Consider the following 25776-nt stretch of genomic DNA (forward strand, 5'->3'; position numbering starts at 1 on the left):
TATAAGCCTCATATAAGGTTGGTGTCTTGACTAAAGGCGAGAAAGGCAGCATCACTACTCGGTGAATTAAAATGGGTTTTTTACTATGGATTTTGACAGGTTTGCCTGTTCGTTATTTTTTGGGGGATAAATTTATCCCCCAGTGTCAAATTACCCCAATACTGATTTATTTTGCAATAGTATGTGCGTGAATTTTGAATGTTTACGTTTTTACAGGAGAATATGATGCAAAACGCCCATATCACTCAATAATGTCACATGATTCAATAATGAGAAAATAGAGAAAAATTTAACGAATTATCAATTAAAACAATTTTACACTTGATTCCATGCTTCAAACTTAAGAATGTTCAACTTAGTTGTTCAATTATTTAGAATGCTAGTTGCACAAGGTACTGTCTATGCTTTTGTTCGTTTTATATCATTTTCTCCCTCGCAATTGTTTATGTTGCATTCGCAGTGCACTCGTATTGGTGATTCAGAAAAGATGTGACAAAGATGGCGTGGCTTGTCATCCACGCGATATCATGGGCTGAAAAAGCATCCAACACCAGAGCCGAGATTAGGAAAATTGGCCGAACATAAAGTCCATTTCGCACGAAACTTTTGAGGCATTAGATTGTAAACAATTATTGTTGTTTTTGACTTCTTAGCGTAATAACCAAAAGTAAGAAAGCCGTTTGATGGCATAATTTCGGTTAGATCTTCAATATATGAATATTTAAATCGATAAATGTTCTCAACCACAGCATAATAGGCTAAGGTTTGAGCCATATACCCTATGCACACTAACACGGGTAATACTTTAACTGTTATTTTAGGTTTCGCGAGAAGTTAATTTTTGCTTTCATAAAATCAATTCTTATTTGCACACATTGTCCTTTTTCCGGTAAATTTGATTCACAGGTGACCATTATAATACAATTTAACTAAGCACATTCGATGTGTATTGGTTTGTACCATGAAAGCAAAAAAATATATTTTTCTAAGGGTATGCGATAACACACTTTTTCCTGACCAAACGAAATTTAAAATGTCTATGTTGATTCGGATCGAAACGAAACGAAATATAGATTTCATTCGAGACTTCGAAACGATGTGAAATCAAGGTTCATTTAATTCGAAATTTTTCAAAACGAAACGAAATTTTAATTTTTTTTTCCGCGAAATTTTTATTAAATTGGTTTTACATTATGTACGCAACTCTGATTTCTCTTTTTCGAAGTCGAGTTACTGTTTTGCGACCAAAAGAGCTATAATAACAGAAAAGGCAATCTGTGATAGATCACCACATTCTCGCCGCATATACCATTGGCGATAAGGTAATACCCCAGCATTTGTGCCGCTTTTGAAGGAATTCATCGTGGAGCACGTGCTCCCGAATCTGATCAATTTTATATCAGTAAGTATTAGGGTATATATTATGGGCCCTCCTTAGCCGTGCGGTAAGACGCGCGGCTATAAAGCAAGACCATGCTGAGGGTGGCTGGGTTCGATTCCCGGTGCCGGTCTAGGCAATTTTCGGATTGGAAATTGTCTCGACTTACCTGGGCATAAAAGTATTATCGTGCTAGCCTCATGATATACGAATGCAAAAATGGTAACCTGGATTAGAAACCTCGCAGTTAATAACTGTGGAAGTGCTTAATGAACACTAAGCTGCGAGGCGGCTCTGTCCCAGTGTGGGGATGTAATGCCAAGAAGAAGAAGTATTAGGGGGGCTCAAATTAGTATGAGAAAAACTTTTTTCAATTTTTTTGATGGGCCGCCCTCTTATTCGGTTCTATTTGATACCCTGATGCTCTGGACAAAATTTTAGCCAAATCGGTCACCGTTTGGGTGGTGCTAAACTCGTTGGAAGTTTATATGGAAAAATGTATGCAGAAACATCCAAAAACAGTGATTTGCAGTTGGACGGCACAATTTACGATCATAAACAATGATACTTATTCAGTTCTTGTGGAAATAAATACAGAATGTTATGCAGAAAACCGCGAGAAGATTAGAGTTTGCCCGGCTAAGTTATTAGCATTTCTCTGAAGTGGGGTATGAGCAAATTTCGTTTCTTTTACCTTTGAAAATAAATAAATTCACCCCTACAACACTCCAGTAAAATGCTAATATCTTTGCCTAAAGAAATTGTGGGATTTTTCATATACGGATTCAAATTTCGTTTAAAACCTTAGTTCACTTAAGAATTATGTAATTATGCTGAAGCATACTTCATATTGACTTGTCAGCGTGGTTTTACAGTATTGACTTATTCAAAATTAGAAAATTAATGCTTAGATTTATTTTTTTTATTTAGTGGGATACTTAAATATGTATCCACATCTGCCCAGAAGTAGTCCTGGGAGGTAGTTCCTGGGGGAAACGATGGTGGAGCCCAAGGGAGTTTAGTCGGTATTACCGGTATGGTCGAGTCCGACACTCCAGTACACTTCCGTGTGGTAGTTTGGCAACTACAATGCACGTGTACTGGGTTAGTGTGTAAATGCATTCTCACTTGTAAAAAAAAACATCTGCCAGACGTATACGCTTGAAAACGCTTGAAAAAGATTGAATTTCACAGACCCATAGTCTTATATACAATTAGCTCGACAAACTGAGCTATTGTCTGTGTGTTCTTGGCATATGAGAATAGCTGTTATGGTCAGTATGAGCTGAAAGCAATCATAAGTAAAGATCTTTCAGCAATTTTAATGATCTTTCAACCCGTTCTGGATTTTTGATTTGAAAATTCCATGCGAAGATCTAGAAATTCCCACAAATCTGCAATGTCCCTTACATATTGTGCAAATAGTCAAAGAAGAGCTTATTAGCTTGATTAATTGTACACATCGTAGTTGCTAAGAATGATTGGCCGAGAAATAGCAAATATGCACAGCTCACCAATTAAATAATATTCCTGGGATCCAAAAAAGTTATTCTTATTGTATACTTGTTTCGGAGTATCCAATTCATGACCAATAACGATGCTGGTCACGTGCTTATAGTCAATTTAGGATTAGGAGAGGAAAAGTAGGAATGGTCAGCATTTCCGTGAGCGCTACGGGAAAGGAATCGTTGGTTAGTTGAGAAGGTAATTTATGTGAAACCCCTTGGTAAGTGACAAAATATTTATTTGTAAACGAAGTTATTTTGAAGACAAGAAGACGAAAACTGTTTCAAATCAATCCAACGCAAGATCAATGTGCTTCGTTTAAAAATCTTCTACAACACGATCGATTCCGCACAAAATAATGTTGTGCTCTTCGATGCAGACATTAGTTTTATCACTTCTCGTTCTCCTACACGAGCTGGCGTGATCAACATCAACACGATCGAATGCACACAAACAAATTGCTGCTACGCGAGGTAGATTTTTTTTCACTTCACGTTCTCCCGGACTAGCAGCCCGATCGATTCCGCATTCATATTGTGCAAATAGTAAAAAAAAATCACAACATTTAAATTTGAATCATGGAAACACTAGAGACGTTTTAAAGAAAATAACTACATACGTATTTGTCGACTAAGAATGGGGTAAGCGTTAATAGAAAAAAAAATATGACCTAAAGTTTTGAAAATAACTTTACGATTTTGTTCAGCGGCGCAGCCAAAACTTTGTATAATATGAAGTATGGTTTGATTTTAAATTTGTTTCGAAATTCCGCGGAATTATTAAATTCCGCGTTAAATTTCGTTAGAAGCTACTTTTTTCTAGCGAAATTTTTGTAATTTTACGAAACGAAACGAAATCAAGAAATCAGATTTCGCCATGCTCAAATTCCGCGGAATTTCGTTTCGAACCACCTGAAACGATTTTTTTCGAAATACCGCATATGCTTACATTTTACACTTTCCCTGCTATCAAACACTGCGGGAGAAGTGGATAATGTTCTGATCACACACATTTTTCCTTCCTTAGTATGTTCCTTCTTTGTTATCATTGTGATTTCAGTAATGATTGGACTAATATTAGCTAGAAGACGCCTGATTAATCCACCTATTGGTATTGATGCCTTTCACATGTGTTATATATTTCAAAATGTAAGATAGATAAAAATAACACTGATAGGTAAATATATTCCACAATTCACATTCATTTATATTCATGACAAGTTTCGCCGTTGTATGCAATTTTTTTGCGAAAAAAATTATTAGAGGCAAGTGCTTAAAAATAGGAGCTAATTTTGGACGTGTTTTGCGCACAAACATGCATACAAACAAGCACACATAGACGTCATCTCAATTAGTTAAGCTGAGTCTATTACAAGTTTATACTCCTGTAAGTCTCATTTTTCATATAAATAGTTTATCTTTGGGGCGAACATATAGATTTAACGTGCACTTAGTGTTCGAGAAAACAAAACGAACCCTCCACTAGCTATTACAAGAATTTCGACCACTAACTCGTTGCAGTATGTCTGCGCTCAAAACTCTCGACGGTGTACAACACGCGTCGGAGTCGTCCGCAGCGGCTGAACGGCTGAACTTTGGGCGGCTACAAGACGGTAGACTAGCCCAAGACTACGCGCAGCAGCTGGAAGTGGCACTCCCAACGGAAGAGCAACCAGACGCAGCGTCTCTTGAAGATGGCTGGAGAGATATTTGATCCGCAATTGGAAGCACCGCAACCGCTGCACTAGGCACGGTGACCCCGGAGCAACGAAACAGCTGGTATGACGGCGAATGTGAGCAGTTAGTTAGTGGAAGAGAAGAATGCAGCATGGGCGAAATTGCTGCAACACCGCACGAGGGCGAACGAGGCACATATTGGATTTTTCTCACAATCCATGCATTGAACCTAATTTCGGAAGTGGTACGCTGTATCGCGCATCACCCAATGAAAACAGCGCACCACTTCCGAAGTTAGGTTTAGCGTACGGTTTGTGAGAAAAATCCAACTACGCTAGTCGCCAATTTCGGTTTTCTACTGAATTAATAATCATAAAGGATTAGTAAGGGGCATTTGAAATTTCGAAAACTACTTCTCCTTATTGGGAGGTCTTCCTTAGCCGTGCGGGAAGGTGCGTGGCTGCCAAGTAAGACTATACTGTAGGTGGCTGGGTTGAACTTCTGGCTCGGCCTGGGAAATTCATCGATTGGAAGTTTTCTTGATTTGTTTAAGCATAAAAGTTTCAACATGTTAAATTTGTGTTAAACGAATGCAAAAAATGGGAACTTGGCTGAGAAACCTCGCTGGTAATAATTATATAGGGGAAACGTTCCAATCTCCATCTCACTGAACATATATTCATCCCATCGCGAAACAAAGAATTACGGCACCAATTTCGTCGCTTCTTTCTGTAAACATGGGTGCTCACTGCTGAAATAAATCACAAAAATAAGAAACAAATCAAGTTCCTTTCCATTGCTTTGTTTTTGATGAGATGACTTTCGGAGCCATGAGATGAAATCCAGGAGCAGTTCCCCTAAGTGATTAATGAACACTATGCTGTTGTTATTAAAATTCCGCGAAATAGTACATTCTGCGAAATGGTACAATCCGACAAATGTCGTACCGCGAAAAGATATATACCACCAAATGTTATTCCTCGAAACGTTCAACCGCGAATATGAACTCGGCGAAAAAGTTTTCGGTGAAATGTGTAAAAAATGATTGTAAATCGATAGATTTTTTTGCTGGCAGTTTCCTATATTTTATTGAAAATTTCTAATTTTTATTGAAAACTTTATTTTGCTGCCATTTGCTTATGTATGTGCATAGTATTATGATAGTTTGCATATGTCCATCTCATTATAAAGTGACCAGATTTTCTTTATTTTGGAGAAAAATATGTTTTCGAGTTGATTGATCATGCAAAGCAAATAGTATACCACAATCGCAGAAGTAGTGAAGATGAATCATAAATAATAGCATATGCGATCCGAGCATTTACTATTAATTTGAAATTTATTGAATATCAATATTTGAGCAGCTCTTGACCATCCATTTCCGTACTCACTATTTACAGAAACGAATTCACAGCAACAGCCAGCCGATCCGGAACCGGAATTCGAAGGCACAATCCAGAACGTAACGTTTCCAGCGGGCCGGGAGGCAGTGTTGACCTGTTCGGTGAAAAATCTAGGCCGCTACAAGGTTGGCTGGCTGAGAGCATCAGACCAGACGGTGCTGGCACTGCAGGGTCGAGTAGTGACACACAATGCCCGGATCAGCGTGGTGCATGAAGACATGCGAACGTGGCGCCTGCGGATACGACAGCTCCGCGAGTCGGACCGGGGCTGCTATATGTGTCAGATCAATGCCAGCCCCATGAAAAAGCAAATCGGATGCATCGATGTGCAAGGTATGTATGCATATTCAAATCGATGTGCTTTATTGACGCTTGCCGTCGCTATTCATGATGCTTAATTGGCGTGATTTTCCGGTAATGCGCGATTGTGTTCACATATCGCCGATGGACATGTTGGATAGACAATCAGTGGTAGGGCAAATGTTCTCATTAATAAATAGTTCCCATGGCCTGTGGAATGGTGTCTGTTATTCAACAAGTTTTGAGTAATTTGTTATGAATGACAAATAGATCGACCGTTTTCTTATTGGTTTAAGCACACTGTTAATGATTATTATTACGTGTTGTGGGCGTTAATGTTAATATAATAAATACATGTAATTAGAACAAATTTCCACTTTTAGACGACAGGACTTTTGTTTTGATTTTCTCGTAAACCAAAGAGTTAAGGGTATGCGATAACACACTAACGAAACAAAACGAAACGAAATTTAAAATGTCTATGTTGATTCGAAACGAAACGAAATATAGATTGAAATATAGTTATAGACTTCGAAACGATACGAAATCAAGGTTCATTTAATTCGAAATTTTACGAAACGAATTGAAATTTTAATTGTTTTTCCCGCGGAATTTTTATTAAATTGGTTTACATAGTGAGATACTCTTTATACATCCACATATGCCAGCCGTATACGCAGACAGAGAATTGTTAAAAGCATGCATTTGCTCTCTAGAAGAATCCTCTGCACCTTTCTAAAATACACAAAGATATGCATTTCAGATTGTATTTCAGAATTGTGATCGCAAAGTTTTTACAGAAGAAGAAATAATATTTCCTTTCTCATACAAAAAAAATGTAAATAATTTCCTTCCAAATTCAACCTTTTTATAGGAGGCTCGTAGGTCCATAGTCTTATATACATTCAGTTTGACGAACTGGTATTAGGAGAGGACTAGTTGCAGGAGGGAGGTCATTTGGCCGAGAGGGTTATTTAGCAAATTAGGCCCTTTCGGCCTAATGACCCTTTGTGCCAAATGACCCTTCGTGCCAAACGACTCTTTCGGCCAAACGATTCTTTCGGCCAAACGACCCTTTTGACCAAATAACCCTTTCGGCCTAATGGTCTGTTTGGCCAAATGGTATATTCGGCCAAACAACTTTCGGCCTAGTGGTTTTCAGTCAAATGGCTTTCGGCCGAATGGTTTTTGGCCAAACGACCCTTCACCGTGAAAATAGTCAAAAAATTGAATTTAAATCTTAGGGGCTGTATGTATACCCGGACAGAAGCCATGAACAGAATAACAAAACATGTTATGGACTTGATTGATATAAGAGATAAAAGAACAGGCAACAATATCAAAAATTTGCACCGAAATATCATTTAAATATCAAGATATGCTATGGATAAGATCAAACTAATGGCACATGATATTGATCACTTATTACAAATAGCATAACTTGATCTTCTCATGATATTTTAGTGCAAAATATTGATATTATCGTCTGATCTTTTATCTCTTATATCAATCATGTCCATATCTCATTTTGATATCTTATCAACATTTGATAATATTTAGTTATTTTCGTCTACTCGGGTATATCGATGATTTGCCGAATATTGACTGTTGTGTGGAGTATCTTCAAACCTCTAAACTTTTTATTCTTACCTATAGGTTAGATTCAATTTGTTGTTTGAACGTAAAATTTTATTTTGCTCAGGGCCTTCTTAACTCTTAAGCGGTGGTCACCCATGCGCTGAAACCTGATTTGAGGCCTAAGCTGAAGTGAAGAAATCGGCTTTCAATAATGTCGTTTTCGGTTTTAAACCTGGGTCAGGTCCGACCCCGACTCTGAATAACCGAACGAAAAACGAATCAGTATCGAGTCAGTATGATGGTGTTAGTGAGAACTCAAGCCCTATCATCTGTTTTGTTTTCATTTCGTACTTTTATCAGCTGACTGAAACAGACTCTATTGAATTTTATTATTAGTGTTATTTTTTTTCTTGTTTTATGAATTATAAGGGAAATCAGATGTTTCTTCTGTTAATTGTTTAATTGAAAGAATAATTATTAATCCATCAATAAATTTATGTGGTTAGGAGCTTGTGATAAATAACGACGGCAATGTGGATTGCCGTGAAAGAATTTTGGCGCTTCCGGTAATTATGCCAATCCGTGTTTTCCGATAAATTTTTATGCTGATTCTTTATGGCTTTTTGGGTAACAGTGATTACGTTACAGTAGATTTGAGTTATCAATTATGTCATTCAAATGGAACAGAACAAGAAAATATGGAAACATTTTGATAAAAATCCAATACAAAATTATTTATTGATTTCGACTATTAGACGTAGATAACCGAATCCCCCGACTCTTTGGAATGAACCGTGATTTCGTCAGAAATGAAAAAACCAAATATACAAGAGAGGAAAATTATTTTTCACTACATAATCTAAACTAGAGATTCAACATAATAAATATCATAAATAAGTATGTCTATGTTAGTTTTTTTAACGAATTACAACTAAAAATCCATTTTCCACTCAAAAATTATGCTCAATTTAATTATGTTCCTAAATAGACATTTGAATTTATTTATAAATATTCAGAAAAAACGTATCATTGATAAATAAATACAATAAATTTGTTGATGGCAATATAGTTGCCACTACCTTATGAAGGGTTAATGCCAGAATTAATACATAAGTATATTAATATTCTTCAAATCCGACACTTTAAACAAATTATTCACAGAACTGCAATAATGAATAAAATAATGGTATGGACATTTTGGTATAAATAACTTTATAGCGGCAGATACTGCGGTACGCTATTTTACCATTGAGAGAGCAATTATACCTAAAGTATATCTTCGAATACACAAACTAATAGTGAATAAATAGCAGCTACCTTCTCGTCACTGCATTTTATAAATCACATTTTCAACCAAATTTTCAACCCTCATTTTGTTTATAATGGAGCTACCAAATGAGGTAATCAGCGAAAAATATGTCACCGATTCACCATCAGAGAAACTTGAAGACAGCACACAATTAAAATGATCCATTTTTGCGTGGAAGACAGCTATTTAACAAATTAAACAAATAAAATCAAATATCCATCCGTGTTTCATTTTCCTTTGGCGTAAACATAAACACCAGTTTGACAGTTTGTGTTCGAATGTATTGGTGAACCTAGGTTGGATCTCGATAAATCGGCAGAGCGAATCTCATTCATTTTGGGTCGGATCTGGTGCGGATCGCGATCCAACCTGAACGAATAACCGAACGTTTTGACAGCTGTTAGAGCGGATCCGGGGCAGAACTAGGTTCGACCCAGCAATAACCGAAAACGACATAAGAAAGAGGCGCTCTGAAAAGACTTCACAAGGGCCCTATTGAAATCCGCGCCACAGCATTGCATTTTTGATAAAATTATACTGATCTGATTCATATCTGTTTACATTTTCACTCTGACCCTGTCGTCCTAAATATTGAGTCGGATCACTTTTGAAAAAAATAGGATAGAATAGTTAAAGATACTTTTCGTTTTCTGTTAGACATTTTTAACAAAACGCTGAAGACGTTTTATAAAGAAAACTAAACACGTTTATTGACTCAGAATGGGGTTATGTTTCGAGGCTGGCTCGTCTCGAACATTAAGTTTCAAGAAGAGCTTTATGGTGTTGTTCAGCGGCACAGCCAAAATTTTTGATAATACACGACCGTACGAACAGTATGGGTTAAGTTTAAATTTGTCTCAAAATTCCGCGAAATTCCGTTAAATTTCGTTGAAAGTTACTTTTTTTTCTAGCGAAATTGTCGTAATTTTACGAAACGAAATCAAGAAATGAGAGCCACCTGAAACGATTTTTTTTTTAAATACCGCATATGCTTACAAGGAGTAAAACAAATTGATGATGAAAAGCCGGTAGCCTTATTATTAGGTATACACCAATACTTGTCTGTGCAAGTATATGCGAAAAACTTATCTTTTAGACTCTTATCTTTATAAGTTTTGTTGGCTACAATTTGCATTTTACGGGGAAACTTGCCCCAATGTTTCTAATTAAAAATTCAAAAAGTGTATAGAATATAACGCTTTTGGCTCCGATACTCTGATTTCCATGCAGCACGTTGTATTCGACGTGAATTCTTGAAAAGAGTGTAATTAAATATGAATAAATATGAATGAAAGCGGACCTATGTACCTGGGGTCTCCAGTAGCCTTGCGAGCAAAGACGTAAGGTTTGCCTATCCCGGAAAAACGAGTGCAATTCTCGGTCCAGTTTGGGATGTTTTCGGGTTGGAAACTTCCTCGACACTCTGGGCATAGTGTATCCATTGCACTTGCAACACAATATACATACTCTATTACTCATGCATTGCAATGGCGAGCAAGAAAATGACATAGAAAATATACGATTTCAAGGGGAAAATGGGACAAAACGGCTAGTTCCCATAATTTCCGGTGAATGGAAATAGCACCATTCGATTTGTCGTGGATTTTGCCTTTTGTCCGGCGCAGCAAGTAGCCGCAAAAAATAGGTACATTTTTGGGTCTAATTTCCCCACTTTTTTATACAGTTCTGCATAAGAACCTTACTTCTTCTTCTTCTTATTGGCATTACATCCCCACACTGGGACTGAGCCGCCTTGCAGTTTAGAGTTCATTAAGCACTTCCACAGTTATCAACTGCGAGGTTTCTGAGCCAGGTTATTATTTTTGCATTCGTATATCATGAGGCAAACACGCTGATACTTTTATGCCCAGGGAAGTCGAGACAATTTCCAATCCGAAAATTGCCTAGACCGGTACCGCAAATTGAACCCAAGCCACCCTCAGCTTGGTCTTGCTTTATAGCCGCGCGTCTTACCGCACGGGTAAGAAGAACCTTACAGGAACTGTATAATATTGTGGCATATACAATGTATATGTCGGTAAGGTCTATTGTCCTTTATAGAATCATCAGATAATTATTCGTGAGAAATTATGAAGATAAGGTTGCCGCATGACACGTTTTGGTCCACAAACTAGCCTGTCAGTCAAGCACAGTCACTGATACTTTAGCTGATACTTAACAAATTTCAGTCACTGACAAGAACACAAAACTGCACACCTCCCAAAATTGTTAAGTCCCGTTCTTATTTTTTTCCAGTAGGGAATTATTTCTCTAGATTTTAGCATTTACCTAACAAAAACCTCAGGTATGTTGAAATTCAAATAATGTCAAATACTCCATTCTAATAATATAAAATTATAGACATCCCGGACTGTAAATCATGAATATGGAATTTAATCTGAGCACGGTTGAACCTACGGTCGGTTTACATTAATTCTAGACCAACATTAGATTAGGGCGGATTTCCAAAAGTATGAAACCGAGAAAATGCCTAGCAAAGTTTGAAGCTCGTTTTTTAAATCCTATTTAACAAATAAAACACCGTTGCTCAAGAAGCTCATTCAAATTATAATCAAAAGTTTTATATACCTCTAACACGAAATATAGACGAAATTGTTTATTTCATGTAGAAATTTGATATAAATGGAACTACGCCTCGTTTTCATTTGTTGTGGAATTTCGCCGTGGAATAGTATCATGTTGTCATCAAAGTATGTTGTTACGTTGACGTTCTTCGGTCATATTTTTCGGCAAACAGGAATTACGCCCTAGGTTCAAAAGTTAACATAAATTAATGAAATTCTAAAAGAATGGGCAAGTTTTTAGGTGCAATAGAGGAACTGTACCGGTTTTGGCCATGTTCCTAATTTGGCCAATTTTGCGAATAACTCCAAAAATAAAGCAATTCGCGAGGGTTTTATTAGTTCCAACAAAAGATATATCCCTCACGGCTCAACGCTGCTTTCAACTGATCGATTATTTTGCACTTCTCCTATAGCTGCATTTTAAATACAGTCGTGAAGATGCACTACAATCGTAACTTTTAAACACCGTCGCGAATACAAGAGATTTCTTAATTGAGAGTACGTAGACCCTAAGTTGCAGATCCCAGAGCCATCAAGCTACTTCACTACCTCCAGTATATTTTTATGATGACGATGCCTATTTTCAAAGGCATTGATTAAGATTATGAAATATGATACCAAATATTGGCCAGGATCAGAATGATATCTGTCGTTTCTGTAACATGGAACGTGAAACCTCGAAACATCTGCTTTGCAGTTGTTATGCATTGTACAAATGTAGATCCAAATTTCTAAATAGTGGCTTTATGCAACCAGGTGAAATTTGGAACGCAAATCCTGGAAAGGTAGTGAGTTTTATTAATTCAATTTTGCCGGACTGGGAACAGACGCGTCGTAGGTTGTTTACTTGAGAAATGGTGATCAACCTACAAGATGCGTAGTTAATAGCAAATAGGGGTATACCACAAAAGTTCAACTCAATAGACGCAGTGGTCCTACGCCCAGAAAAAAAATGATATCAGACGATTGTGTTTACTGCCAGCTGGGACACGGATCTCTGAATGGCATTAGCTGCTTACTGGGTCCCAGCTTCTAATTTTAACCCTTATGCGGCCGACGGGGTACCCGTGTTCCTTTTTCAACTTCAAGTGGTGATATTGCAATGAATTTTTATAGCTGAAAGCAGAAACTCGGTGACATTTAAGAACTCCATAAAATGTAGCATCTGTGAGAAAATCACGTTGATACAGTGAGGAGGGACGTGGGGAGGGGCATCTGATTTTTTTTACCACGTGTATGGCCGACAGGGTACCCGTGTTCCCATAAATTGATATTTTCATAACTTTAACAATTTTCAACCGATTTAGATAATTTTGACAGTTTTGGAAACAGAAACTCATATAATTTTTGCCCATTGTCAAGGTTTACAGCTTTTGTCATGGTTATACAAGAAATCTTTGAAGTAAGGCTTAAGAGTCTACACACGTAACCGAAGGATTATCAACCAGTTTCAAATATATTACATGCTCATTGCACTTCTTAGAATAGTCGGTGTTCACAGTATATATTCTGGGTCTCCAAAAACCCCTGGAGTAAGGCCTCAGTCATCCAGAAAATCCCTGGAATAAGATCTTATGGTCTGCTAACGTAACCAAAGGTCTATCGTGCAAATTCAATAACGGTACATGGTATTTTTCTTGTTGTTGTGCGTTGCTTCCGTCTCGAGTGGTGTGCCCCCGAAAACGCGAGCACTTTGACACTTGGATTCCGTAAGGAGTGACCTTAAAGACCCTCTAGATATTCGTGTAAGGCTAGAAGTCTTACTCCATAAATTTCTAGGATGACCATTAGCATATGCCATTCATGGACCTCAAAGGCATGTACCAAATTTAAAACAGGCTGATATATCTCTGGTGTAGATCCTAATGCCTTACTTCAGGGTTTTCTTAGATGACCATGGACATTTGGAATGGGTGCATTCTATTCTACGTACCATAAAGGGCATGTATAACTATTCCATTAGCCCGAAAGAACTCTGGTTACGCATGAAGTTCTTGAGGATTGTTCAAATGTTCTCTTGGATACCCATGAACATATGCAATGAAAGCGGTATATTCTATGTACCACAAGGGGCATATGCCACTTTTGAAACAATCCGAAAGGTATCTGGTTACGTGTGAAGATCCTGAGGCCTATTCTAGCATTTTCTTGGAAGACCATAAACATATGCAATAGACGTATTCTATTCTATGTACCACAAAGAGCATGTAACACTTTTGAAAAAATCTGAAAGATCTTTGGTTACGCGTGTAGATCTTAAGGCCTTTTCCAGGGTTTTCTTGGATGATCATGAACATATGCAATTAAGGCGTTCTATTCTATGTACCACAAAGGGCATGTACCAGTTTTGAAACAATCTAAAAGATCTCTGGTTACGCGTGTAGATCTTAAGGCCTTTTCCAGGATTTTCTTGGATGACCATAAACATATGCAATGAAAGCGCTCTTTTCTATGTACCACAAAGGGCATGCACCACTTTTCAAACAATCTAAAAGATCTCTGGTTACGCGTGTAGACCTGAAGGCCTTTTCCAGGGTTTTCTTGGATGACCATGAACATATGCAATGAAGGAGCCAGAGGACTTATCCGAGAGATTTCTTCGATAGCGCAGAACATATGTAGTGATCACATTTGATTTCAAGATGCGTAAAGAGCATGTACCACTTTTGAGACAAGTCCATAGACCAATTGTTACGAGTGTAGACCTTAAGGCCTTACTGCAGAGATTTCTTGGATGACTCGGAACATATACTGTGAACGCATTCTATGCTAAGTACCACAAAGAGCATGTACCGTATTTGATTTTGCATAATAGGCCTTCGGTTACGCGAGTAGATATTTAGGCTTTATTCCAGAGATTTCTCGGATGACTAAGACCTCGTTTCAGGGATTTTTGCATTACCCGAAGCATATACTATGAACACCTTCAATTCTAAGAAGCGCAAAGAGCTAGTATCATATTTGAAACTGGTTAAATGGCCTTTGGTTACGCGTGTAGACTCTTAAGCCTTACTTCAAAGATTTCTTGTATAACCATGGGCATTAGCTGTAAACACTGACAATGAGCAAAAAGTATATGAGTTTCTGTTTCCAAAACTGTCAAAATTATCCAAATCGGTTGAAAATTGTTGAAGTTATGAGAATATCAATTTGTGGGAACACGGGTACCCTGTCGGCCATCCACGTGTGTTTTTTTGTTGTTGGCCGCATAAAGGTTAAAGAGACATGAAATAATTGATAAGAATGGCCGCTGGAAAATCCAACTACATTTAAAGGATATGTCAATATAGTTTCCTTATTAATAAAATAACATTTCTATATATAATCGTTCCCTTTATTTGAGTTTAGCCAATTTCTCTGAACTAAGTTCTGACCGTCGTTTACAACTCGCCACCTGGACCATGTATATCGTATCTATCATTATATGGCCTATTAGAACCAGTCAATTTTTCTCTCTAGCACTCTTTCAAGAAATGTTTTAGCATCACTGAGAAAAGATAAAAGAAGGATTTTTTTTACAAAATTACGTTTATATCACATTTAATTCATTAAATCACATATTACAACCCGTCATTGTTCTAAAACGTTCACATCGCTTGCGTGTTATTGGTCTTCAATGTCGTCAAAATTATCATCCTTCTAGCCTTCAGTTCTAGCCCTCCGCCCTCGCTTTGGAGCAACCAGATTCTTTAACATCGCCTGATAGTACAGCTAATATATAATAATAATGTGGAATTGTTTTGAACACATCTAAAACTCAAACTTTCAGCAGAAGTTATTATGTTTCGGCGTATCGGGTTCAGAGCTCGATTAATTTCGGAAGCTGAAGAACCTTCTTGTGATCATGACACGGCCAAGTTTCCACATATAAAAATGTTTTACGTTAGACTATATAGAATTCTTAGGACTTGAATTGATGTCGGCTTCCATTAGACTTGAAAGAACCTAAATATGTTCAGCTTATGAAGGGATCAATTTAATTTATTTTAATTCATTATAATTCATTTAATCATCGTACAATGTTCTGTGAAATTGTTCTGTAACATACCTACTGCCCTTTTTGCAATTCTGAGCTCAATTGAGCAATCAGAAACAATTTCCAATCAAATGCGCTAGCTTATGCAACAAGCGATTGAGCTGACATTTTGAGAGATTGATTTTCTCACCAAAAGACACAATGCTGGGGGTGCCCCGTGTAATTCGACAACATTTTTTCCTCCCCATACTGAGCTGGGCCAGTCTAGTAGACATGTTCTGTCAAACACACACGAATAGAAATATGTGTGCCACCGTTGTTTTGATGCAGTGAGTGCTACTTATATATGACTTGATTTGGTCATATATAGCTCTTAGTAACTCGTCTATGACAAATGTGTTGCTTGGGTAGTTTGTTCTGCTTCGTGCGGCCGAATTATAGTTAGTTAAAATCATTGTGTAAAAAATACGGCACGATCGCATCGCTTATCAGAGTGAATGGATCAATCAAGGTAAATCATTTTGCACTCACCGCATCCAAACAACGGCAGCACTGTATACGCATATTTCTATTCGTGTGTGTTTGACAGAACATGTCTACGGTGGCGCGATCTGCTCATTTCATAGCGGCAGTTTTTGCTTATTGATTGGTCCATTCAGATCCAACAATGCCTACCGACTAACTGATAATCCTTCCTGTGGTTTTTGTGGAGACGCAGCGGTAATCAAACAGGTCTTCAAACAGCCAATATCATCTACTAATGTTACTTCCCTCTTCTTAACTGACTTCAAAGACGTGGCCGACGCCGTTATTGATCATTTAAACATTTGAGTCACAGAAACTTGCACACCGAGAACGCCTGAATAATCCCACTGAATCATTCAGTTGATTCTTTGCGCTATTAAACTGATTCTGGTCAATCCACATTGCGCGTTGTATAGATTCTGGTCAATTTCGAAGTGGCAATCAAAAATATGTGAAGTCAGTCAAAGTTAAAAAAGCTAAGCTAAAAGCTACACCCTAAGCACAGAGAAACAGACGTCTACCGTTGAAAAGTTGAACGGTGAAAAATGTGTTGAGTGAAACGTCTATTTCTGTGTGCCCTAAGCTTTCATTTGAAGGGTGAACCCAGAACTTTTCTGACTTTGTGCAATTTTGGGACAGCCATGAATGCAAAAGCAAAATTTCAGGAAAATCAAATAGTATGTACAAAAGTGTATCGGCATTCTGAATAAATGAAAACTCAATATACATGCGTAAATGCACAACACTGAGCCTGAGGAATGCTACAATAATCGATTCCAAAAAAATTACGCATTCCTGTTCAAGCGAGTAGTGCATTCCTTGGTTCTGAACAAAACTTCAGCTTGGTCCCTCGCATTTTGAACAATGCGATACTATCATTTAGAAAAAACGTAAAACGCTCTAAGGGCAGCTCACGATATTTTCTTCATATTGATGGTACAAGCTTGACCTGAACAAAAAGCCTTTAGACAAGTAAGAATATTTGGTTATAGTACAAACTCTTCTCTGGTTAGACGATCTGCATCAATCAGTGCAATATATACATCGGTAAACGAGCGTGTTGCTGCAGCCAAATTCGAGGAAAGTTTGAGATTCAATTTTAAAAATTCAAAACTAGCTATTGTTAATTAAAATCGAATCGATATGCACAGAGTCCACGAGTAAGAGGGGAAAATATGCATAGAATGCTCACTTGAATAAGCTTACGCGGGATTGATTCTGTCGGCAGAGCAGGCTGGCATTGTTTCACGGTCCAAGTCCTGCTACCTATAGCTACTGGCAATTGCTGGGCTGCACTTCAAAAACTTTGGCCCAGCGTAGAGCGAGAAGCTCTGTTCAACAGCTTGATTGGATTGAATAAATTTTGAGCGAACAAGCAAACCGTTGCGTTGGTTGCCACTCATATTGGCGGTGACGGAACTGGATTCCGAGGGGTGGGACGCGAGAGTTTGATTGCGATCGATGCTGGAAAAGTTTGGACGCAGAGTGGGTGATTCAACTGTGAGCAACCGAGCGCGGGCATGAATCAATATTGTATGTTTAATTGCAAATGGGTTATGCATACAGAACCAGTCAGTGTATGAATCGTTTCGAGCGAGCTGCATGAGAATAAGTTCTCGAGTGCCTAGGTTCAAGAGCATTTGCTAGATAAGTGCTAACGGTGTTAACTAATTTGAATTTAAATACTTTAGCACCATATTCAGATAATTGCTTCTCGGAGTTAAAGACCCTTTTTATATTCTTCGCACAATTGTTTGCTAATTATTCGACTGATTGCCTTCATTTCTATTTTTTTTGTGAAATGCTTACCACTTGTGAAATGCTTAAAATCTAAATATGCCTCAAATATTTTAAAACCATTTTCCTCGAAGTTCTAAACGTCTTGATATGTGATTCGGAGAAAGTGTAAATCCAATGTCGCCACAGCCTACATTCAAAATTTTAAGTTGCCATTTGATGGTGTATCCGATAAAGTCCCACTTGAGATTTGCTGGCCTCAAAGCAGCCACTAACAATGCTGCTGAAAGCGAAATCGGATATTTGAAATGGAATGGGTGGGTAAAAAACTTATTCGACGGGGTGTGAGAAGAAGTTTGTGGGAAAAGTTTGCAGCGTGGATGATGATTTTTAAGATCTCTATACACGAGGCTGGTGATTTTGTCGCAGTGTCGCTCAATGCGCTTTGCATGCTTTTTTACTGCAGTATCACCATTAGCGTAAATAAGAGGTGACCGGGAGGGGCCTGACCCCCGTCAGAAGCAGTTATAGCCTCCTATAGAAAATTTCTAAAGGTCAATTTCAATTTACTATATAAATATTTCCTCATTCAGAATGGTGTTCTATCAGTATTATTTTATAGACATTGATCCATGTGACTTTTATGTACAGGGTGTCTGCAAATTATCTGTATAACAAAACAGGTTCACAATTATATTTTTGAACAAATGAAAAAAAACTAGCATGTATTGCAAGTTATTATAATAGGATTACATAGGATTACAGGATTGCAAGCTATATTTGTTCATTTAAAAACGACCACTGTATCTTAATTTATGGGGCATTGACCGTGTCGGAAAATAATCACGATGGCCGCACGTTTTATTACATATAGGGTTAAGGCAGGTATTTTCGTCTTTTCGTCATAGTCTCGAAAACCAATAAAAGAGACACTTTTTTGACAAACTCATTCGTATCAAATCTTAAGCTCAGGAGATACGTTCTGCTATAGTGGAGCTCTAGCAAATGGATGTTGCTTTCGATAGTTTTAGCCCCTATGACAATGGACGGAAATACCTGCCGTGTCCCTACTTCTCCGACATTTTTGATGATTGTGGCATGCTTTCAAATAGTCCAATTATATATTCGATGTTTTTGTTTTGTTTTTGTTGGCTATTATTCTCAAGATGGACCATACTTATAGATAAATTCAATTTAAATTCGGTGATATGACAGGCCATTCGTTTTTGTTCCAAAAATCCGGCAAATGCATTTACAAAGACGAAAATTCGTTGTTGTACATGAGATGACTCCCAGTATTCCCAAAATATACATCAGTTATAGGCTGCTGAGTTGTTATGCCCACAAAGCTACTGATTTAGTCAAATATTGTCTGTTTTTGCTCTGTGAATGCAAACTGTCAAAATCTGTTAGATAATTTGCAGACGCCCTGTACAGCAAAATGTTTACTTCACAGGACCGAATCGAATACAGCACAATTTGACAAAATATAAAACGTATTTCATCTACTAAATCAACGCAATTCCCGAAAACAACGAGAAGACAGAGCAATGAAACGACGCAACGATTTCGAATAACTCCCAATATAGGATCCCTAGTTAGCATAATCGATATTTCCGTTGCTGGCCCATCGAGCAAACATCTTTTATATTATAGTAAAGTCAGGTACTCCTTAGCCTAGCGGTAAGATGCCCGGCTATAAAGCGAAACCATGCCGAAGGTGGCTGGGTTTGATTCCCAGTGCAGGTCTAGCCAATTTTCGGTTTGGAAATTGTCTCGACTTCCCTGGGCATAATAGTATCATCGTTAAGAAAATTATTTTGAGCTTTTTAGTGGAATGTCTTCACTTGTCATAAGACGATTTGTACCATCCCATTCAATTCCACCACTTGATTGTACCTTGACAGATACGTATTTCGACCTCTACAGTAAGGTCGTCTTCAGTGTCTCGTACTCTAAATACGTATCTGTCAAGGTACAATCAAGTGGTGGAAATAAATGGGATGGTACAAACTCGTCTTATGACAAGAGTATCATCGTGTTAGCCTCATGATATACGAATGCAAACTTAGCTTACAAACCTCGCGGTTAATAACTGTAGAAGTGCTGAATGAACACTAAGCAGCGAGGCGGCAATGTCCCAGTGTGCTCCTGGCCAGGCTTGTAAAATGTCATCTGCATGTCATTTGACTAATTTATTCATAACTTTCTTCAGAAGTCAAATTTACTTCATAAGTTTAGATGTACTCCTAACGCTTGAGTAGGGCTATATTTTTGTCCAAGGGTACATTACTCTAAATATAACAACTGAGGCTGGAAATTAAAAACTCTCCAAAATGTCACGTGTCATTTGACATAATGTCATTTGAATGACATTTTGCCTCCCACGCCTCAGATTACATATTTACAGCAATGTCTTGTAAGACAAAGTTGTAGGCACATTTAAGCGCTATAAGTTCGCCATACCTCAGGAGCTGATAGCTAACTCCTAAAAAAGTTCTGGGAAAAATATGCAAACGAATGCAAATGACATTTTACAACACTGCTCCTGGCAGCTCCAGGGGCAGCCTTTGGTTGTGAAAATCAATCTCTGAATATTGATCAATTGTTGCAAAAGCTGGCGCATTTGATATGTAGTTTATATGGGTTTCCAGCAACAAGAGAAGTTGATATATTGGAAAATACACCTCTATCACCCTTTCATTCTGGAAATTGGTTCGGAAATCCCGATTGAGCCCAGACTAGTAAAAATGGTAGTTGGAATGTTAAAGAACAATTCCAAAGAATATAATAAAAATTTTGTTAACGAAATATCTAGAAGAACAAAGGTTATTTAGGTTATTTATGTTACTATATAGATTAATAATAAATAAATATTATCTATGATTTAGGCCGTTACAAATATTTAATTTAAATTATGTCCGACTGGACTCCTAAAGGTCTAGGGGGGTTGGGGGTTGTAATAAAAAATAAATATAAAAATAGAAAAAATCAATAAAACTCCTCGGATTTATTAAAGAATGTTTGGAAAATCCTCAAAATCATCCAAAATTTTTGTTGTTGCCCCCTAAAAATAGAATTTAAGGGCAAAAAAATCCGAAGGGGGGGGGGGCGACATAATTGGTTTTAAATATTTGTATCGGCCTTATTTATAAAATCAAAAGAACAGGCAGATAAGTGAACGCACCAAACTTCAAATTTTCCATAATAACGTGAAATATGTACTGATATACGCCAGTGAAACATGGTGTGTATCAGTGGAGAACAGTCAACGGCTCTATCGTCGTTTTCACCAGAGGCCGATAGCAACTGAAATTCGGGATCGAAGGTGGGGCTGGATCGGCCGCAACTTACGCAGGGGCGGAAATGAAAGACTAAAATAAATACTCCCCTTGAAAAATTAGAAAATTCCCATATAAAAATAGACAACTGGCAATAAAGAAATCAGAGTATGAGCAATAAATAAACATAAAATTTCCACAAATAAAACAAAATTTCCATAAACATTTAAAAAATTTCCACAGAACAAAAATAAATAAGCACTTTCAAAAGCAAAAATTGCAATTATAAAAGAAGAATTTTCCATAAAAAAATAAAATGCTCCACGAAAAAAAAAATACAAAATTTCCATAAATAAATCTCGCTTAACTTTTCAAAAGGACCTAAGAAACATTTTTTTCATGAAATCATTTGAGTACTGCAATCAAAAGCTTTCATGTTGTTCTGTTGATTGCGTTATTCAAATTAATTCATGAAAAAAATGCTACTTAGGTCATTTTGAAAAGTTAAGCGAGAAATTAATATTAGCAATAAAAAATTAAAAAAATTCCAACAAAATATTGCGCTTTTTGCGCTTTATAAGAGTTTTGCCAGATTTTTTTCTCGCAGTCATCTTTTTCTCACACTCAATACACTCAAAAAAGTTTGATTTTCCGTGTATAATATTTGTGTGTGAGTGCTCAATCTGAAAACAAACAGCCCTCAAATCATGGCGGGAATCGATTTAGTGTACACGCTTACATGTGACTCACGAGTAATGGGTTAGAATTGGGTAAATTTCAGTAACAAAAATCGATCAACCCGAAATGAGAGTGAGTGTGAGAAAAAGAAGCGGGCAAATCACAATCTACACATAACTCTTCAAATTGGTGAAATCGGCAAAAATTTTTTTTTTATAAAAAAATAAAAATTTTCCACAAAATAATCAATTGCTCTTTAAAAAATTGCTTTCTTAAAAAATAAGAAAATTTCCATAAAGAAATATAAAAAAGCAATCAAACTGTGCTTTTTTCCATAGATGACCCCTTCTTTAAAAGCGTTTAAAGTTCCTATAAAATTTCATCAGCTTTATTGCTTGCTTTATTTTTTTATTGAAATTTTCTTATTTTTTATTGCTCTTTATTGATTATTTTGTGGAAATTTTTTAATTTTATATGGAAAAAAATATTTTTTTTGTGGAAATTTTGTACCTAACTGTTTATTACTAATATTGATTTATTTATGGAAATTTTGTATATTTTTCGTGGCACATTTTCATTTCTTTATCGCAAATTCTTCTTTTATAATTGCTATTTTTGCTTTTAAAAGTAGGTGCTTATATATTTTTGTATTGTGGAAAATTCTTAATTGTTTATGGAAATTTTGTTTTATTTGTGGAAATTTTATATTTATTTATTGCTCATACCCTGATTTCTTCATTGGCAATTTCCTAATTGTTTATGGAAAATTTCTAATTTTTAATGGAAATTTTATTTTGCTGCCGAAATGAAACCCGTAAGCATGCATTAAACTGGAACTCAGCGGGACATCCCAGAGGCTCACGACGACACAGCCTCAATAAAGAAATAAGAGAACTCCACCGAAAACTAACCTGGCGAAAGGGTAAAGCGATAGCTGGCTCAGGATGAAGATCTTTCAAGTCGGCCCTTTTCACCACTCAGGGTGTACACACTGTACAGGACCCATGAGTAAATAGGTAGATAAATGAAGCAGTTATTCCTTGACCACTCTCCTTGAGAGCAGCATGTGTTACAAGGATTTACGTAGAAATAAAGGTGACGAAATGATACTAGAAGCAGTGCCTAGTGAGAAATCCCTTAAAGAACAGAAAGTTTAGGTAATCTACGCTGCAACAATGGAATATTCGTTAAAAGTGTGACTACTCATAGTTTTGATTAGTCTTGCTTTTGACGGAAATTAAGTAACGTTTCCGTGGGATAGAAAGAGAGAGAAATACATTTTTACCCAGTCACTGAGTAGTTGAAAACTAGCGTGCTTATTTCCATTTCATAGCGCGTTCTATCTATGTGCTCTTGGTTTCAGTTTATTTTTGCTGAACTGAAATTGAATATGGTTCGCAATATGGTAACGCAATATGGTTCACCTTAATGACCTCCACCAACAAATTATCATTGTGACCGTGTGACATTGTGACATCGATGATACTGAAAGGGACGATCATCTAAACTGTACAATTGTAAAGTTTTTCCATTTCGAGTTTTAGTAATTTCGTTTCATTCCTCCGACCTTCTGTACACAACTTCAAACTGGACGACCCAATAAATTCAGAGAAGTATACTTTCATTCAATTTTGTTATATTTCTACCCTCGTGATTGTACATTGGTATATCAATCTAAATTTGTCCGCACTGTTCAACGAAGCCTGCAATTCATAAGTTCCGTATCAGCTGTTGAGTTCTAACGAACAGCCGTCTAATGGCACAATGTTTCATTTTTATTATCCACCTGTAAACATCCAAATCACTACCACCTTCAGTGCTGACGGAATACGGAATTGCAAGTCAGCTTCACGCTGTATTACGCCTTGCCAACGTCAGTTACCACATAAAGTGCCGCAAGCCGTCTGGGTTATTAAAGTGTGTTCGTTCGCACACCGTCAGATAGCTTCCAGTTCTTTATTGGTATCGTCCGATAAAATATTCGTAGGATGAAGCGAATGCAGGAGAAGGAGCCTATCGGTTGCTTTCATGACTGCAGCAGTAATTTATGAACCGCGGAGTTTTTTTTATAACTGTGTTATCCTTCTTCTTTCATATTCTTCGGTCAACATGTGCACCTGTCGTAAAACATTGTTTTGATTCTGAAGTCCTAATAATAAAAGTTGTCCGTTAAAAATGACAACTCTTAGACGACTTCTAGAATATTTACTTCACTATTTTTGCTTTTCTTACGATTTAAGAGCCGTGCGGTAAAACGCGCGGCTACAAAGCAAGACCATGCTCAGGGTGGCTGGGTTCGATTCCCGGTGCTGGTCTAGGCAATTTTCGGATGGAAATTGTCTCGACTTCCCTGAGCATAAAAGTATCATCGTGCTAGCCTCATGATATACGAATGCAAAAATGGTAACCTGGCTTAGAAACCTCGCAGTTAATAACTGTGGAAGTGCTCAATGAACACTAAGCTGCGAGGCGGCTCTGTCCAAGTGTGGGGATGTAATGCCAATAAGAAGAAGAAGAACGATTTGAGAGTATGCTAAGTAAAATAAACCACAAGTATACTGCCTGTAATCAGTCCCATCTTTGCATCTCATCAGCGGAAAAAATTCCTTTCACATTCATGTCAGGAAATTGTTTTTTGGCTATAACTTCGGAGCCCATTGTCTTGAGCAGTCTCGTAAGCTTCCTGGGTATGCAGTTCTCGATCATGGTTTTCCATATAGCTCAACGCAATCTTTAGGTACTTGGAATCGATAAACAGAAGCTTTGGGACCTGATAATCATGGCATTTTTGAAGAATTTTTCCATACAGTAAAGATCAGGTCCAGCGTCGAACGACCGTTACGAAGCCGGACCTTCTCACGAACTCATTTGTTATTTGTGACATGAGGCAGAAGATGATATGGGGTATCACTTTATATGCGACATTTTGGATGGTAATCGTTCGAAAGTTCTCATACCCCAGATTGTCGCCTTTCTTTTAGATGGGGCCCTTCCTTCCACTCCTTCGGTAGCTGTTCTGTTTCCCAGATTCTGAGTATCAGCCTGTGCTGGCAATTGGCAATCTTTTCATCCTTAACTTTTCTCAAGGTTGGTTTCCATCATCCGCTGAGCTAATATAGTCATCTCATTCGGTGTCTTGACTTTCATTGCCTGTGCTCTAGGCGCCATTCAAGTGTTCCTCGAAGTGCTGCTCTCACCTTTCGATAACCACTCATTCGTCAGTCAAGATGCTCCAATCTTTATCCCTGCACATTTCGGCGCAAGACAAGAAGCCTTTGCAGGTTGCGTTGAGATAAAACTGGTAAAACTTGCGTATTCCTTGATAACAGCACAGCTGTTCGATCTATTCGCACGGCGTTTCTGCCAGGCGGCATATCTTCTTCCGAAAGAGGCAGATCTGCTGTCTCAGTTTCCGTCTATAGGATTTCTTGTTCTGCTGAGTTCCTTGTCCGCGTTGCGTCTTTATCTTCCAGTATCTGTCTGCACTCGTCGTTGCATCAGTCGCTTTAGGTCGTATAAGGGCGGCCGTCAGTACCATACATTGTTGATCCTTATGTTGTTGTTTCGAATTCCGCCGTGGAATGGCAGATATCCAGACAGCATCTTAAACATGAGGACTCTAAACAAGCACCAATCGGAAGCGAATGTGAACCCTTTCCGTTTCACCAGGGCCATGTATTTTCGGTCACAAATGCTGTATGTTTTGGAACCGTCCAGCAGATACTTTCACAATCCGAAATCATTAAGATCTATGTGACCATTCTGATCCAGCAAAAAAATTGTTTGGTTTCTAGCCCCGATATATGGTTCCTCAACTATACAGATAGTTGTGTGCCTTGACATT

At 37.6% G+C, this 25776-nt stretch overlaps 1 protein-coding gene across 1 annotated transcript in view; it reads left to right on the forward strand.

Moving 5' to 3' along the window:
• LOC134226733 (lachesin) overlaps positions 1 to 25776 on the forward strand; it is a 168953-nt gene that overhangs the window by 31271 nt on the left and 111906 nt on the right. The window contains exon 2 of the mRNA XM_062707698.1: positions 5961 to 6296. Within this exon, the coding sequence (XP_062563682.1) occupies positions 5961 to 6296 (336 nt within the window). The remainder of the gene's footprint in view (positions 1 to 5960; positions 6297 to 25776) is intronic.

The sequence above is a fragment of the Armigeres subalbatus genome, chromosome 3 (assembly GCF_024139115.2).
Source record: "Armigeres subalbatus isolate Guangzhou_Male chromosome 3, GZ_Asu_2, whole genome shotgun sequence".
In the NCBI taxonomy this organism is placed as follows: domain Eukaryota; kingdom Metazoa; phylum Arthropoda; class Insecta; order Diptera; family Culicidae; genus Armigeres; species Armigeres subalbatus.